Genomic DNA, 12,829 nt, shown 5'->3' with positions numbered 1-12,829 from the left:
AATTATTATTATTCATTCATTGGTTTCTTTCTCAGATTTTGCTCCCTTTGATCAATCAATCTTTCAAGAACCACTGCTTGTACTTCCTGTCCACTCCGGCCAAATTGCTGGGCAGCGGTGGACATGCCTCCAACAAAGAGAAAGAGATGATAGCCAGGTGTGTTCAGTGTGCAAGTCTTACGTGTCTGAATGGGCAGCGCTCTCACCTCTGAGTCATTAAGTTGCAGGTTCAGGGCTTTTGAGCTTTTTAATTTAACAATTACCTGTTAGTCGGTTGCAGATTGCTTTCTGGCTTTCAGCCTCTCTGCCCCCGCCCTCTGGAACCCAATCCCGCAGTCCCTCCGCCTCGCCCCCTCCCTCGCCTCCTTCAAGACCCATCTCAAGACCCACCTCAAGATCCTCCTCTTCGCCCGTGCCTTCGGTCACCCTCCAGGACTGTGGAGTCCTGTAGCTCAGTGGTTAGAGAACTTGCCTCGCAAGCGAGAGACCTGGGGTTTGACCAAAAATTTGGTCACTCAATCCACAACTGTTTGTGGGACGCTGCTGTGCGCAATTGGCTGCCGCGTTTCAGTATATACAGTCAATTCACTTTACAGTATATCCTGTGAAGCGCTTTGAGACGTCTCGAAGACGTGATAAGGCGCTGTATAAAATGTAAGGATTATTATTATCCCCCTCCCTGCCTTCCACCCTTTCTGATTCCCATCTACCAGCTTGGGTGCGGATCCCTGACTGTCCAGCACCTTGGGACGTCCTCTTGACATGAAAGACGCTATACGAATGTAATTTGTTGTTGTTGTTGATGTGATTGTGGCATGGGCTTGTTTTTTTTTGGACACTTCGGTAAGTACAAGGCTGCAGCCAGACTTAGGTGCATTTTTATCGGTTCAATATAATTTGGTTCAAGTTTCTCTCCTCACTAATTCCTCTCTTAGTAATGATAGCTACTGTCTATTCTTGCATCGTCTCACTCCTTTTCTTCCCTCATTGTTTCTCTGCTTCAGTATCTTCTGCAAAATGGCAGCTTTGGTCAGGCATAGAGTCTCCCTCTTTGGTAAGCTGCATGGAGTGTCTGGAGAAGAGCAGCCCTTTTGAACCCTGCACTGTGCGATCTGATCTGTCTTGCTACCATTCTGTCTTCTCTGTATTTTCTTTGTCTGCGCGCTAGGTTTTATTTTCTTCCAAAACACAAGGTTAGAAATGAAAACAGTAGTCCCTGGGAACACGCAGCAGTTCAGGCAGCATCTACGGAGAGAGACAGAGAGAGAGAGAGAGGAAAGTGAGTTAAGGTTTCAGGTTGATGACCTTTCTTTCGTCAGACTTTTCGTCATCGACCTGAAATGCTAACTCACTTGCCTCTCTCCATAGATGCTGTCCGACCTTCTGCGTGTTCCCAGCGACTTCTGTTTTTATTTCAGATTTCCAGCATCTGCAGTATTTTGGTTTTTGCCTTGTCACACAATATTAGGATTGAGCTTAAAGAATATTTTGATTGCTCTGCCTGAGAATACTTTGCGTCATCTCCGATCCCCTTCAGCAGTGCATTATATTCACACACTCTGAAAGCAGTTTCTAGGAACTATATTTGTGTTGTGTTCTAATTTTGCTGTGAGTGAAATATTACAAGGATTGTTTTCACTGTCTTGGCTTTCTGCAAATGCCCTATATGTAGTATATTTGCTTCTCATTTGCTTGCTTGCCTAATAATACCCTAAATGTGACGAGGGGATTCAAGGATCTAGCGCAATGGGCAGCCGAGGGCGACGAAAGGAACAGGCGGGATTTCTGATGCGACTCACTGAAATGATGTTAACTCTAACAAGGGTAGAAGCCTTTTCTCTGACAAAGAGAAACAGGTGAGAAGAAGAGTGGTTTCAATGTATGCAGCGAGTGGAGCTGTGTACTCTTTTGAACATCATTTCTATTGGGTTCACAAGAGACTTGAGAGAAAACTGGGCCTGGGAGTGAGGTAAAAGTTCAGATGCTTTATCCAGGTATATAAATATATATGTATGTCAAAAAGATTTTTGAAAGAAGCCTGAAATCACAGCCTGTTTATATAGAAAACTATGATTGACACGAGCAGCTTGGTTTTTTGCAGTTCTTCAAAAGATCTGCAAAACACACAATCACTCCACTTTATTCCAGTATATTCTGTGAAGCGCTTTGACACGTCTCGAAGACATGATAAGGCGCTATATCAAATGCAAGGATTATTATTATCAGAAGCGGTTTTCTGTTCAGTCAATGTTTGCAGTCAGGACAGGATTGACGTTGCCTCCGAATGAGAGAGAGAGGGAGGGCGGGCAGGTGGCTGGGTTTCTCTGTGCGTGGTTGTAATTTAATGCAACAGAATTGATCGAAATGGTGGTGCAATTAACAGAGCGAATGTTCTGATTTACCGAACAGGTACTGATGCCCCCACAATTATAAACTGTTTGCACATTTTGGCACGGTCTCTGGATGCGAGGTGAGTGCAATTTCGTACCCTGTACGTGTGTTGATGTTAGGATCTGCTGGTCTCTGACCAGCAGCATTGATCTATCCTGACAAGACTGTTACAGAAGCATGTAATCGCTGTCTCTTTGTATCTCCGTCCTCCACAAATGACTACCGTTAGGTGACCCAGATTCTGAACATACAGTCACAATGAAAAATTTGATAAAACGCCGTTTAACAGTTTTCTCAGAGGCTCAGCCAATGTTTCCTCCTCATCCAAATTCCCAAAGAAAATGCATTTGGTCTTTCATCTCAATGTTGTGTGTGGGAGGCTCCGGGCACAGATTGGGTTTATTTTCAGAACAATATTCACTGGGTTTCAAGTAGCTCATTGGCATCTATACTGCACTGAGAGGTAAACATAAAGTTTTGCCCACAAAATACACAGTCACTACACTTTCCAGTATATTCTGTGAAGTGCTTTGAGATATCTAGAAGATGTGATAAGGCTCCGTATTAACTGCAAGGATTATTAATATACTATTATACGAATCATTTATTTCATTCTTTATAAGTATTTGTTATAAAACATTATCAAATATGGTAAGTACAAGAGTCATCACTTTTAATTAGCGCTGTGAGAATCATTTTCTATTCATATTGGTTAGAGCACTTGCCTCGCAAGCGAGAGGACCTGGGTTCAATTCCAGGCCAGGGTAAACCTTAGGCAAGTTTCCTTACTCCACACGCCTCCGTTTAATTAGCAGTAAGTAGGAAACCGCTTGTTAGTTGATTGGCGCCTCACTTTCCAGGTTAATAATCACTTCCAAATAAAATAAATAATAATTTGGTCACTCACTCCACGAATGTTTGTGGGAAACTGCTGTGCATAATTGGCTACTGCGTTTCGCCCACAAAATACATTCAGTTCACTTTACACTGTATTTTGTGAAGCGCTTTGGGGCGTCTCAAGAATCTGGTGAGGAGTTCTACCAAATGCGAGGATTATTATTATAATAAAATGATTCCTATTGTCTCTCTCTTCGCCTTAACCTCGAACCGCATTGTGTTAACAGGACTGTGATGAAATCTGGCCCTGAGATTGTAAAGGCAGGTCTGCGGTCATTCTTTGAAGGAGCGTCTGAGGACATTGAGAAAACCGTGGAAAATCTGAAACTTGGCAAAGTCTCTCAGAAAACACAAGTGAAGGGAGTGGCTCAGAACGTCAACTACACCACTGTGGCCCTTTTGCCTGTACTTACCTCCCTGTTTGAGCATATCGCACAGCATCAGTTTGGAGACGACGTGATCCGTAGGTATTCAGTAACGGTAACTGAGAAGCCGTCAGCCTCTCCACCCCCACCGTCTGGCACTGCATCCTACAGTCCCTTTGCCTCGCCCCTCTCTCGCCTCCTTCAAGACCCTCCTCTTCGACCACGCCTTCAATCACCCTCCTGCCCCTACCTCCCTCCCTCCCGCACCAACCCTTCTGTTCCCAACCACCAACTTGCTGCAGAACCCTGACTGTCCAGCGCCTTGGGAGGTCCTCCTGATGTAAGGCGCTGCGTAAATGTAATTTGTTGTTGTTGTTGCTGGTGTTTACCCTTGTGTAGACCCTGTGCATATGATCGGCCACAATACCTTGGATGTGAACAGGAGTCACATCTGTGACAAGTCACATTGCACCTGGTAGATTTTTTTGGGCCAGCCAGGCGTGTGTCAGACACGGGTGCAAACCCATCACCGTGCTTAAGAGCAAATATCAAAACGCTATATTATTATTAAATAATGATTCCTATGTCTGAAGGGCTTCCTCATGTTTAAATCCCTGCCCTGCTCTGGCTCGTTGTCCATAACTCGGTCTAACAGAGCTACAATGCAAGGTCGAGCATCATGTTTAGGTGCTGACAGTAATCTTTACAGTATAATCATTATCGTTACTGACTTCCATGTCATTGTATCAGAAACTCGCCAGGAGGTGGTGAGGGTGAGGTGATCAGAGCTGTGTTGTTGTGTTTGGTGTGTGCACTTTACAAGCCCGAGTTTAATGGACACATTCTTATTTTTACAGTGGATGATGTGCAAGTCTCGTGTTACCGAATCCTATCCAGTATTTATTCTCTTGGAACCACAAAGAATCCTTACGTGGAAAGGTATTACGTAGCTCAGTGGTTAGAGCGCTCACCTCACAAGCAAGAGGGCCTGGGTTCGATTCCCGGGAAGGGCGTAACATTGGGCAAGTTTCCTTACTCCGCGCACGTTCCTTTGTTTTCCTAGGAGTAAGTAGGAACCAGGTTGTTAGTCGATTGGCCGATTGCTTTTACGGGGTTAATAATTCCTTCAAAATAAATAAAAATAATTTGGTCACTCAGTGTACCCGGCGGGTAGAGTAGCTGTGATATGAATGCAAGCTGTTGTAGCTGTTATTGATGTGCATCTGACCTTCACGGAAGCAGGAGGCAATAGCCCCGTTATTCCCACTGTTTTTAATTGAGCTGCGCCAAAGAGACATGTTTTTGAGTCCAGTGTGGTTTGTGGAAGGTTGTTGGAATGTTTTCAGAACAAAATAAACTGGGCATAATACGGGAAGGGATCAGGAGGGGTGAGAGCTTGTGTGGCGTATAAACTGTGCTGTATCACTCAAAGTAACTCTTACAAACAGATTTCTTTATGTATGTTTTAGACATCGACCCTCCCTGGGTGAGTGTCTGGCCAGACTGGCGGCTGCAATGCCGGTGGCCTTTCTTGAACATCATCTTAACGAGCACAATATCTACTCCGTTTACAATACGAAATCGTCACGTGAACGCACCAGTAAGTACAACAGAAGCCAAACGCCTGTGTCAAATCCAGCGATTACAGCTTTAATGTACAGGTGAACTGCGGAGCGCAATGGCGACAAACTGGATCTGAATCAATATATTAAAAAAACTTTGGGAATAGCCTTCTGTACAATGTTGACTGACTTGGCAAAAGCCTCTTCTGTGTTTCGGCTACAAAGATGTCACGTGGAATACCTTTTAGGAACCCGAAGCTCTGGAACTCTCTCCCTCAATCCCTCCGCCTTGCCCCCTCCCTCCCCACTTTCAAATCCCGCTTAAAGACCATCCTTTTTGATTGTGCTTACGGTCACCTCCCCCCTTCCCGCTCCCCCTGGCTCGGTGTCAGACTCTGCCACTGTCAAGCGCTCCAGGGTGCCTACAATGCGTGAAGGGCGCGATATAAATGCAAGTTGTGTTGTTTGGGAGAGCAACGAAGGGATCTATTTTAGCTGGGATTATGTTCTAAACATTCTTTGTAACGTTTCTCTCTGAGCTGATAATAGAATCATCGAATATTACAGCACCGAAGGAGGCCATTCAGCCCATCGTGCCTGGAAGAGCCACCCAATCAGTCCCATTCCCCCGCTCTTTCCCCTCCATACCACTACAAATTTTTCCTTTTCAAGTACTTATCTAATTTCCTTTCGAAAGTTGTTATTGAATCTGTTTCCACCCTCTTTCAGGCAGTGCATTCCAGACCGTAACAACCCACTGCGTATATATAAAAAAAAGGTCTCCTCGTTGACCCTCTGTTTTTTTCTCCCTCTACTCTTAACAAAGCCTCTCATAGTTTTGAATGTAAAGAGGTTTATTCTCTCTCCACAGTTCTGGGTCTGCCGAACACTGTGGAGGAAATGTGTTCCGATATTCCCGACCTGGACTGCCTCATGAAAGAAATTAGTGACTTGGCGGAATCTGGAGCCCGCTACACTGAGATGCCGCACGTCATTGAGATCACTCTGCCAATGTTGTGTAACTACCTGCCCCGATGGTGGGATCGAGGACCAGAGAACAATTCCGAGGAAATCACTGTGAGCTCCACCACCGTCACATCGGAACAGATGAACACCTTGCTGGGAAACATTTTGAAAATCGTGGTTAATAACTTGGGCATCGACGAGGCTTCCTGGATGAAGAGACTGGCAGGTACGCTCAGCTGAGAGAAATGTAGCCATAAATAATAAGAATCCTTTGCAAAGCACCATAACCTCCAATAATATTAATATATAATAATAATAATTGTTGGATTTGACATTTGATTAGTGCTTTATCACATTGTTGAGGCATCTCAAAGAGTTTGTGTGCGGATCCCTGACTGTGGGACGTCCTTGGGATGTCCTCCTGACATGAAGGGCGCTGCACAAATGTACCGTGTTGTGGTTGGATCTCAGCTGAAATAGTCATTGGTGTTTTTTCACGCTTTGCTTCACACAGTATTTGCACAGCCCATCATTAGCAAAGCCAAACCCGAGCTGCTGAAGTCCCATTTTATCCCCACCATGGAGAAGCTGAAGAAGCGATCGGGGAAGGTGGTGGCTGAGGAGGACCAGCTTCGCATGGAGGGGAAGGGTGACAACGTGGAGTCTGAGCTACTCATTCGAGATGAGTTTTCCGTCCTCTGCCGGGACCTGTACGCTCTGTACCCACTGCTGATTCGCTATGTAGACAATAATCGGTGAGCTTCTAGTCACTATGCCCTGAAACTCTGTCACACTCTCTCCCTCTATCCCTGCCTCTGCGTTGCCCCCTTCCTTCCCCATCTTCACGTCGCGCCTGAAGACCTCCAGTTCGACCGTGCCTTTCGTCCCCTCCTTCCTCTGGCTCAGCATCGTGCTCGTCCTCCTGACGTGAAAGACACTAACGTAAATGTAATCTGTTGTTTTTGTTATGCGCTGATTACATGCGTCAGAGTTTCTTCAGTTACTTCTGCAGAACTTTCTGATTCTGACTTTCATTTCTCTCGTGTTTAACAGAGCCAAATGGTTGACTGAACCAGACCCCGATGCTGAGGAGCTCTTCAGGATGGTTGGAGACATCTTTATCCTGTGGTCAAAGTCACACGTAGGTTATACAGTGCTGTGCTCTCAGTGGTTTGGTTTGGATACTCGAGCGTCGGGATGGGTTACAGCCTGATGGCTGTTTTACCGCTTTTATACCGGTCACTTTGTCATTTAGTCTGCAGATGGTGTGTCACAGTGCACAGTCACTCCACTTTACAGTATTCTGTGAAGCGCTTTGTGAGATGTCTCGACGATGTGATAAGGCGCTGTGTCAAATGCAAGGATTACTATTATTAATTACCTGGTTTCCTATTGGCTTTGAGAAGCGCTCTGGGAAGCTACCCTGTGTGAGGGGTGCTGTATAAATACAAGTTGTTGTTGAGAACACAACTCAAAACTACTGAAGGGTTTTGAAATGCATTTCTGCCTCCGTAGAATTTCAAAAGGGAAGAACAGAACTTTGTGGTCCAAAATGAAATCAACAACATGTCCTTCCTAACTGCAGACAGCAAAAGCAAGATGTCCAAGGTAAGAGAGCTTTATGAATGTGGGTATTCCTACAATTCAGGTAACTATTTATTCAGAGTTTAGCCAAGATTGTTCGACAATCAACACGTGGGCAGAAACTCAAGTATAATGGTCAATGTGAATGCTTTCCTTTAGTCCGCATTTTGTTTTAGTTTTTCTTAGTCTGACACATGCGGAAACCATTCCCGAAGCTTGAGTAAAGCCAAACTACTGAGAGCGCAGTAGTAGTCCTAGTCCCGCTAATGAGCCAGGTTGTTTGGTGCATCATCAAAAGTGTGCTGCAGAGCATAAGAATTTGCTGGACGAAAGAAGACCAAGGTCCATCTAGTTTGCCTTCCGCCATCCTGGCCATCATTTGACATGTCGTGTCCCATACTATATACTGTATTCCCCGCCCCCCCCCCCCCCCCCCCCCAGATATTATTTCCTAACAGAAATCTATCTAATTTGTTCTTGAAAGAATCGACCCTTTCTGCTTCCACCATCTGTCTCTCCCTCAGGAGACTGTTCTGTTCCATACGTTTACTACTCACTCACTGAAGTAGATTTGTTCTGAATTTACCCCCCGGTTCAATCGCAGGCCGTGTCCTTTGGATCTGCTGCTCAGCACAAGATATAACAGTGTATTGTGGTCTACGTTATTATTATTATTACGTTATCTCGTCCCTTTAGAATCTTAAAGACTGTAATCATATTGCCCTATTTTCCCTAAAACAATGGATTAATTGTGGATCATTTGTTAATCGTTGATCATTTGCTCTTGGAAGATTGATTGGAAGATTAGTTTCAGTTCGCAGACTTGGTGACCAACCTTATCTCATTTCGGATAACGATCGAGCAAACCAAAGGCTCTGTCTTGGTTTCATCGAGGCTCATCGAGAGCACTCGCCTTGCAAGCGAGAGACCTGGGATCGATTCCCGGCAGGGCGAAACATTGGGCAAGTTTCCTAACTCCGCGCACATGCCTCTGTTTACCTCGGTTGTTAGTAGACTGACGGATCGCTTTTCCGGGAGTAACAGTCCCTTCAAAAAAGAAAAACAGATTTGGTCACTTAATCCACAACTGTCAATCCCAAATGGCTGCTACATTTCGCCCACAAAACATACAGTCAATTCACTTTACAGTATATTCTGCGATGCGCTTTGAGACGTCTCGAAGACGTGATAAGGTGCTATATCAAATGCAAGGACTATTATTATGACTGCACTTCTCTTAATCCTCCCTACATTGTCTCTCTTGTGCAGATTATATAGGATGTCAATAATTTACAGAGATCACCTAGCATCTGAAATCGGAATGAAGATAATTCCTGCTTTCCTTTCCCTCAGGCCCTTCCAAAGCTGCTTTATAGGGTGATAAAGAACTATTGTTTGTTAAAGAGGACTCTGCTATAGGACACAGGATTTAACACAATCTTAACAACTCCACAAATATAGTCTCAGTTTGAAAGATAGTGGAATATGAAGAAATATACTTACCAATAAACTATGTGACCTTGTTTTGGAATTAAGTTGTTTCTAGTTGATAAACAATTCTCGAATCGACCTACAAGCATTCACACTGGATCACCCTGTCTAATCCAATGACCCTATTGCTTGTCTCATTCAGGAGGTATGAAAAGGTGCAACCTTTCCTTCAAAGTTTTAAGCCTTCAAAATGTCAGCAATCAGTCAGCAAATGTGAGTCGGGATCAGTATGAACACACCAAGCTGTCTCCATTCACCTACATCACACATTCCCATTCCCCGGCCATCATACCATTCTTTCATCCCGAGTATTTGGACGACTGTTAACAAATTTACGCTCTTCAGTTTTCAAAGCTCACAGCAATTTTCTTTCCCGGGACGCTGTACGCTTGCAGATTACCAGTTCTGCTGAGAACTGTAAAAACTGCGTGAAGGGCGGCAGATAAATTCAAGTTGTTGTCTTTGTTGAAGATGTTTCTCTTAACTATCTAACAAAGCAAGTGATTTTGTCTGTATTCTGTTTCCCACGTGAAACGCAAGTGATGGAGGAGGCCACATCTGGGGGGCAAAATGGCCCCTGTGATGAACAGCGCTACCTGGAGCAATGGGCACATCCTTCGGGCAAAGAACTGAACACGTTTGTGTGATAATCCGATCCGATTGATTTATTGTATTCGATGCTTTAATGTGTTGACTGACGCCTTTCACTCCTTTGGAAACAGGTGAAGTTGTCTAATCCTCTCCTAATTTCATATCTTTTCTCCGGCATATTGACATCTGCGGTCGTTTCTGCCTGACTAGTCTGGAGATGATGGACAGGTCAGAGGGCATGATGATACAAATGTGCATCCGCTGTGCAGTTAGCTTGGCACTGCTGGTCGCATTCTCCCACACTCCTCCCCTAAAGGCCCTCTGAGTAGCCAGTGCTGTCTTGTTCTCTATCACCAGGATCATGGAATCAGGCACAATTTGATTTCAAGAAAAACAAAATTCATATCTTTTAATTATTAATCTTAAAACAGAATTAGGCCACAGGGATTTGCTGGTAGAAGTTGCTTTGGGTTGTTTGGAAGCTACGAACTCTAGTGCACGCCAATTCCCTTATAAAAGGAAATCCTGTTATAACACACATTCACACTTTTTACGTCCAATTACACATAAAATGTTGAACTCGCACACTCGTTTCAGAACGAAACATTGGCCAAGTTTCCTTACTCCTCACACACGCCTCTCTTTACCAGCAGTAAATAGGAACCCACTTATTAGTTGATTGGCAGATCGCATTTCTGGGCCTAATAATCCCTTCAAATAAATAAGCAATAATTTGGTCACTTCAATCCGCAACTGTTTGTGAGACACTGCTGTGCGCATTTGGCTGCCGTGTTTCGCCCACAAAACAATAGTCAAATCACTTTACAGTAGATTCTGTGAAGCGCTTTGAGACGTCTAGAATATCAAATGCAAGGATTATTATAACTGAACCCACAGTGAGGTACGTGGAGAGGGTGTTCAGTGTTAATATACCAGCCATGGCCTAATTCCATCAGCCTTGGAGCCTGTCCTTACAGTGATCTTGTCAGATATTTTGTGTTCGATTTGTAAGGAGATGGCTTAGCCATTAGCTCTCACCATGTGAATCAAACCAGCGGTTTACATGATGCTGCTGGATAAATTTATGTCTGTTACTCTTAGCAGATCCAGAATATCCAGAATTTCTCTAATGTGTCCTTGATATTTTTTATAATCAGATTTTAACTGTGAGTTTAAGTGAGCAGTGGGATGTATTAGTTACTCAGTGCTAATACAATGCTGAAGAATCATTCAAATGGTTTACTCTCAGTGGACAGATCATATCGGTTCTTCATTGGTAGCTTAGTGGTTAGAACAGTCGCCTAACAAGTGAGGGGACCCGGGTCCGATTCCCGGCAGGGCGAAATGTTGGGCAAGTTTCCTTACTCCACACACACACTCCTCTGTTTATCTAGCAATAAGTAGGAACCTGGTTGTTACCCCCGGGATCGCTTTTTCGGGGGTAAATAATTCCTTCGTTAAAAAAAATAATAAATTGGTCACTCAATCCACGACTGTTTGTGGGACACTGCTGTGCGCAATTGGCTGCCGCTTTCCAACACCACCAAACATACAGTCAATTCACTTTACAGTATATTCCATGAAGCGCTTCGAGACGTGATAAGGCGGCAAATCAAATGCAAGGATTATTATCATTATTATCGTTGATGATTCCTCGCAGTTGGGTAAATCACTGAGAAATCCAGCATCTCATGTAAATTGCCTCGATATGTCTGTTGGGATGAGAGCAAAGAGTTAAAAGCAATGCAAATAATGCAGTGAATCCGTCGGTGAAGAGGATGCAATAGTATGACCAGCTACGATACGTCCAGCAGCACGATCTCACTTTCTAAACGGTTTTGCCTCGATTCAGAGTTAATCTACGTGCGGTCGATTTCTGCTTGGCCGGGGGTTGTCACAATATTTCAATATGTTAATATTTGAAATAAATGCAGCCCATTGAGGGAACTCGACACCCCAAGGCTTGTGACAGCATAAAAACGCATGAAGAGGGAGTGCAGACCAGATTGCGCGCGGTCAGCTTTAAGAACGACTTAAAATTGAGTTAATCGTATCCTCCAGAATGTTATTGATATATTGTGATGCTCTTCTAAATACGATTACAGCCCAGACATCCCCTGAAATGATTGATGAGCGGGAGAGCAATTTCGATGTGACTTGCACCTTTAAACTGTACATCGTTCGATGTCGACGCAGTTAATTTCCTTTTACAACAACTGTCAGTAGGAAATCTGGTTTATCAGTTTTCTTTGAAAGAAGTCGGAACATTTGACCAAAAAAAAAAGACCCGACTCTTTCACCGCAAAATAACATTGAACCAAATGAGCTGGAGAAGCTATTATTATTATTAATAATAACTAACCACCAAAAGACTGTCTCTTGAACTGTGCAAGACATATCTGAAGTGTTGCTGGCTGTGTAATGACTGACCCTTAAAGGCACGCGTTGTCGGGAATTAATGCTTTGTGAAAATTCCTGCTTTCGTACTGAGTGGTTAACACTGTCAAACCTCTATTCAGCAACCACCTGCTGTCAACAACCATCCTTGAAAAGTCCCTCTGTAACAAGCCATCTCTCTTCAACAATCTAACGTAAGCAGTGGCCAACTTTGTTGTAGCCCCATCGATGCACAGAGGCTCTTTAACCTTCCCAGGATAGGAATTTAAGTGCACTGACTAATAATTCTTACCAAGTTCCACGGGCCTCGGGTAAACTCAGTTCGACTCCCTAGCACATTTACCGGGGAGTCTACACGTGGGCCTTAGTTAGAGTCCACCCTTACAATCAAGGCCACTTGGGCAAGTCAATAACAACTTTCAAGAGAGAAGTGGATAGAGATTTGGGGAATACAAATTTGCAAGGCTATGGGGAGAGAGCAGGGGAGTGGGACGAGTTGGTAACTTTCAAGAGCCGGCACAGGCACAACGGGCCGAATGCCTCCTGTGCTATATGATTCCATGGGTCCTGTTAGTGCTTGCTCCT

At 44.2% G+C, this 12,829-nt stretch overlaps 1 protein-coding gene across 7 annotated transcripts in view; it reads left to right on the top strand.

Annotated features, from left to right (window-relative positions):
• LOC103190328 (ryanodine receptor 1) overlaps positions 1 to 12,829 on the top strand; it is a 115,896-nt gene that overhangs the window by 65,365 nt on the left and 37,702 nt on the right. For 4 of the 7 annotated variants that reach the window (XM_007911069.2, XM_007911065.2, XM_007911067.2 and 1 more), the window contains exons 60-70: positions 36 to 157; positions 1,005 to 1,054; positions 2,410 to 2,470; positions 3,516 to 3,751; positions 4,511 to 4,592; positions 5,123 to 5,253; positions 6,087 to 6,407; positions 6,696 to 6,936; positions 7,235 to 7,322; positions 7,697 to 7,789; positions 10,058 to 10,075. In XM_007911069.2, coding sequence (XP_007909260.1) covers positions 36 to 157; positions 1,005 to 1,054; positions 2,410 to 2,470; positions 3,516 to 3,751; positions 4,511 to 4,592; positions 5,123 to 5,253; positions 6,087 to 6,407; positions 6,696 to 6,936; positions 7,235 to 7,322; positions 7,697 to 7,789; positions 10,058 to 10,075 — 1,443 coding nt within the window. The remainder of the gene's footprint in view (positions 1 to 35; positions 158 to 1,004; positions 1,055 to 2,409; positions 2,471 to 3,515; positions 3,752 to 4,510; positions 4,593 to 5,122; positions 5,254 to 6,086; positions 6,408 to 6,695; positions 6,937 to 7,234; positions 7,323 to 7,696; positions 7,790 to 10,057; positions 10,076 to 12,829) is intronic. The other 3 variants (XM_007911070.2, XM_007911068.2, XM_007911066.2) reach the window with 1 other exon arrangement.

The sequence above is a fragment of the Callorhinchus milii genome, unplaced genomic scaffold, assembly GCF_018977255.1.
Source record: "Callorhinchus milii isolate IMCB2004 unplaced genomic scaffold, IMCB_Cmil_1.0 Scaffold68, whole genome shotgun sequence".
NCBI classification, from domain to species: Eukaryota; Metazoa; Chordata; class Chondrichthyes; order Chimaeriformes; family Callorhinchidae; genus Callorhinchus; species Callorhinchus milii.
Note: the sequence above shows the minus strand (reverse complement) of the source record. Positions and strands in the feature narration are given on the sequence as shown.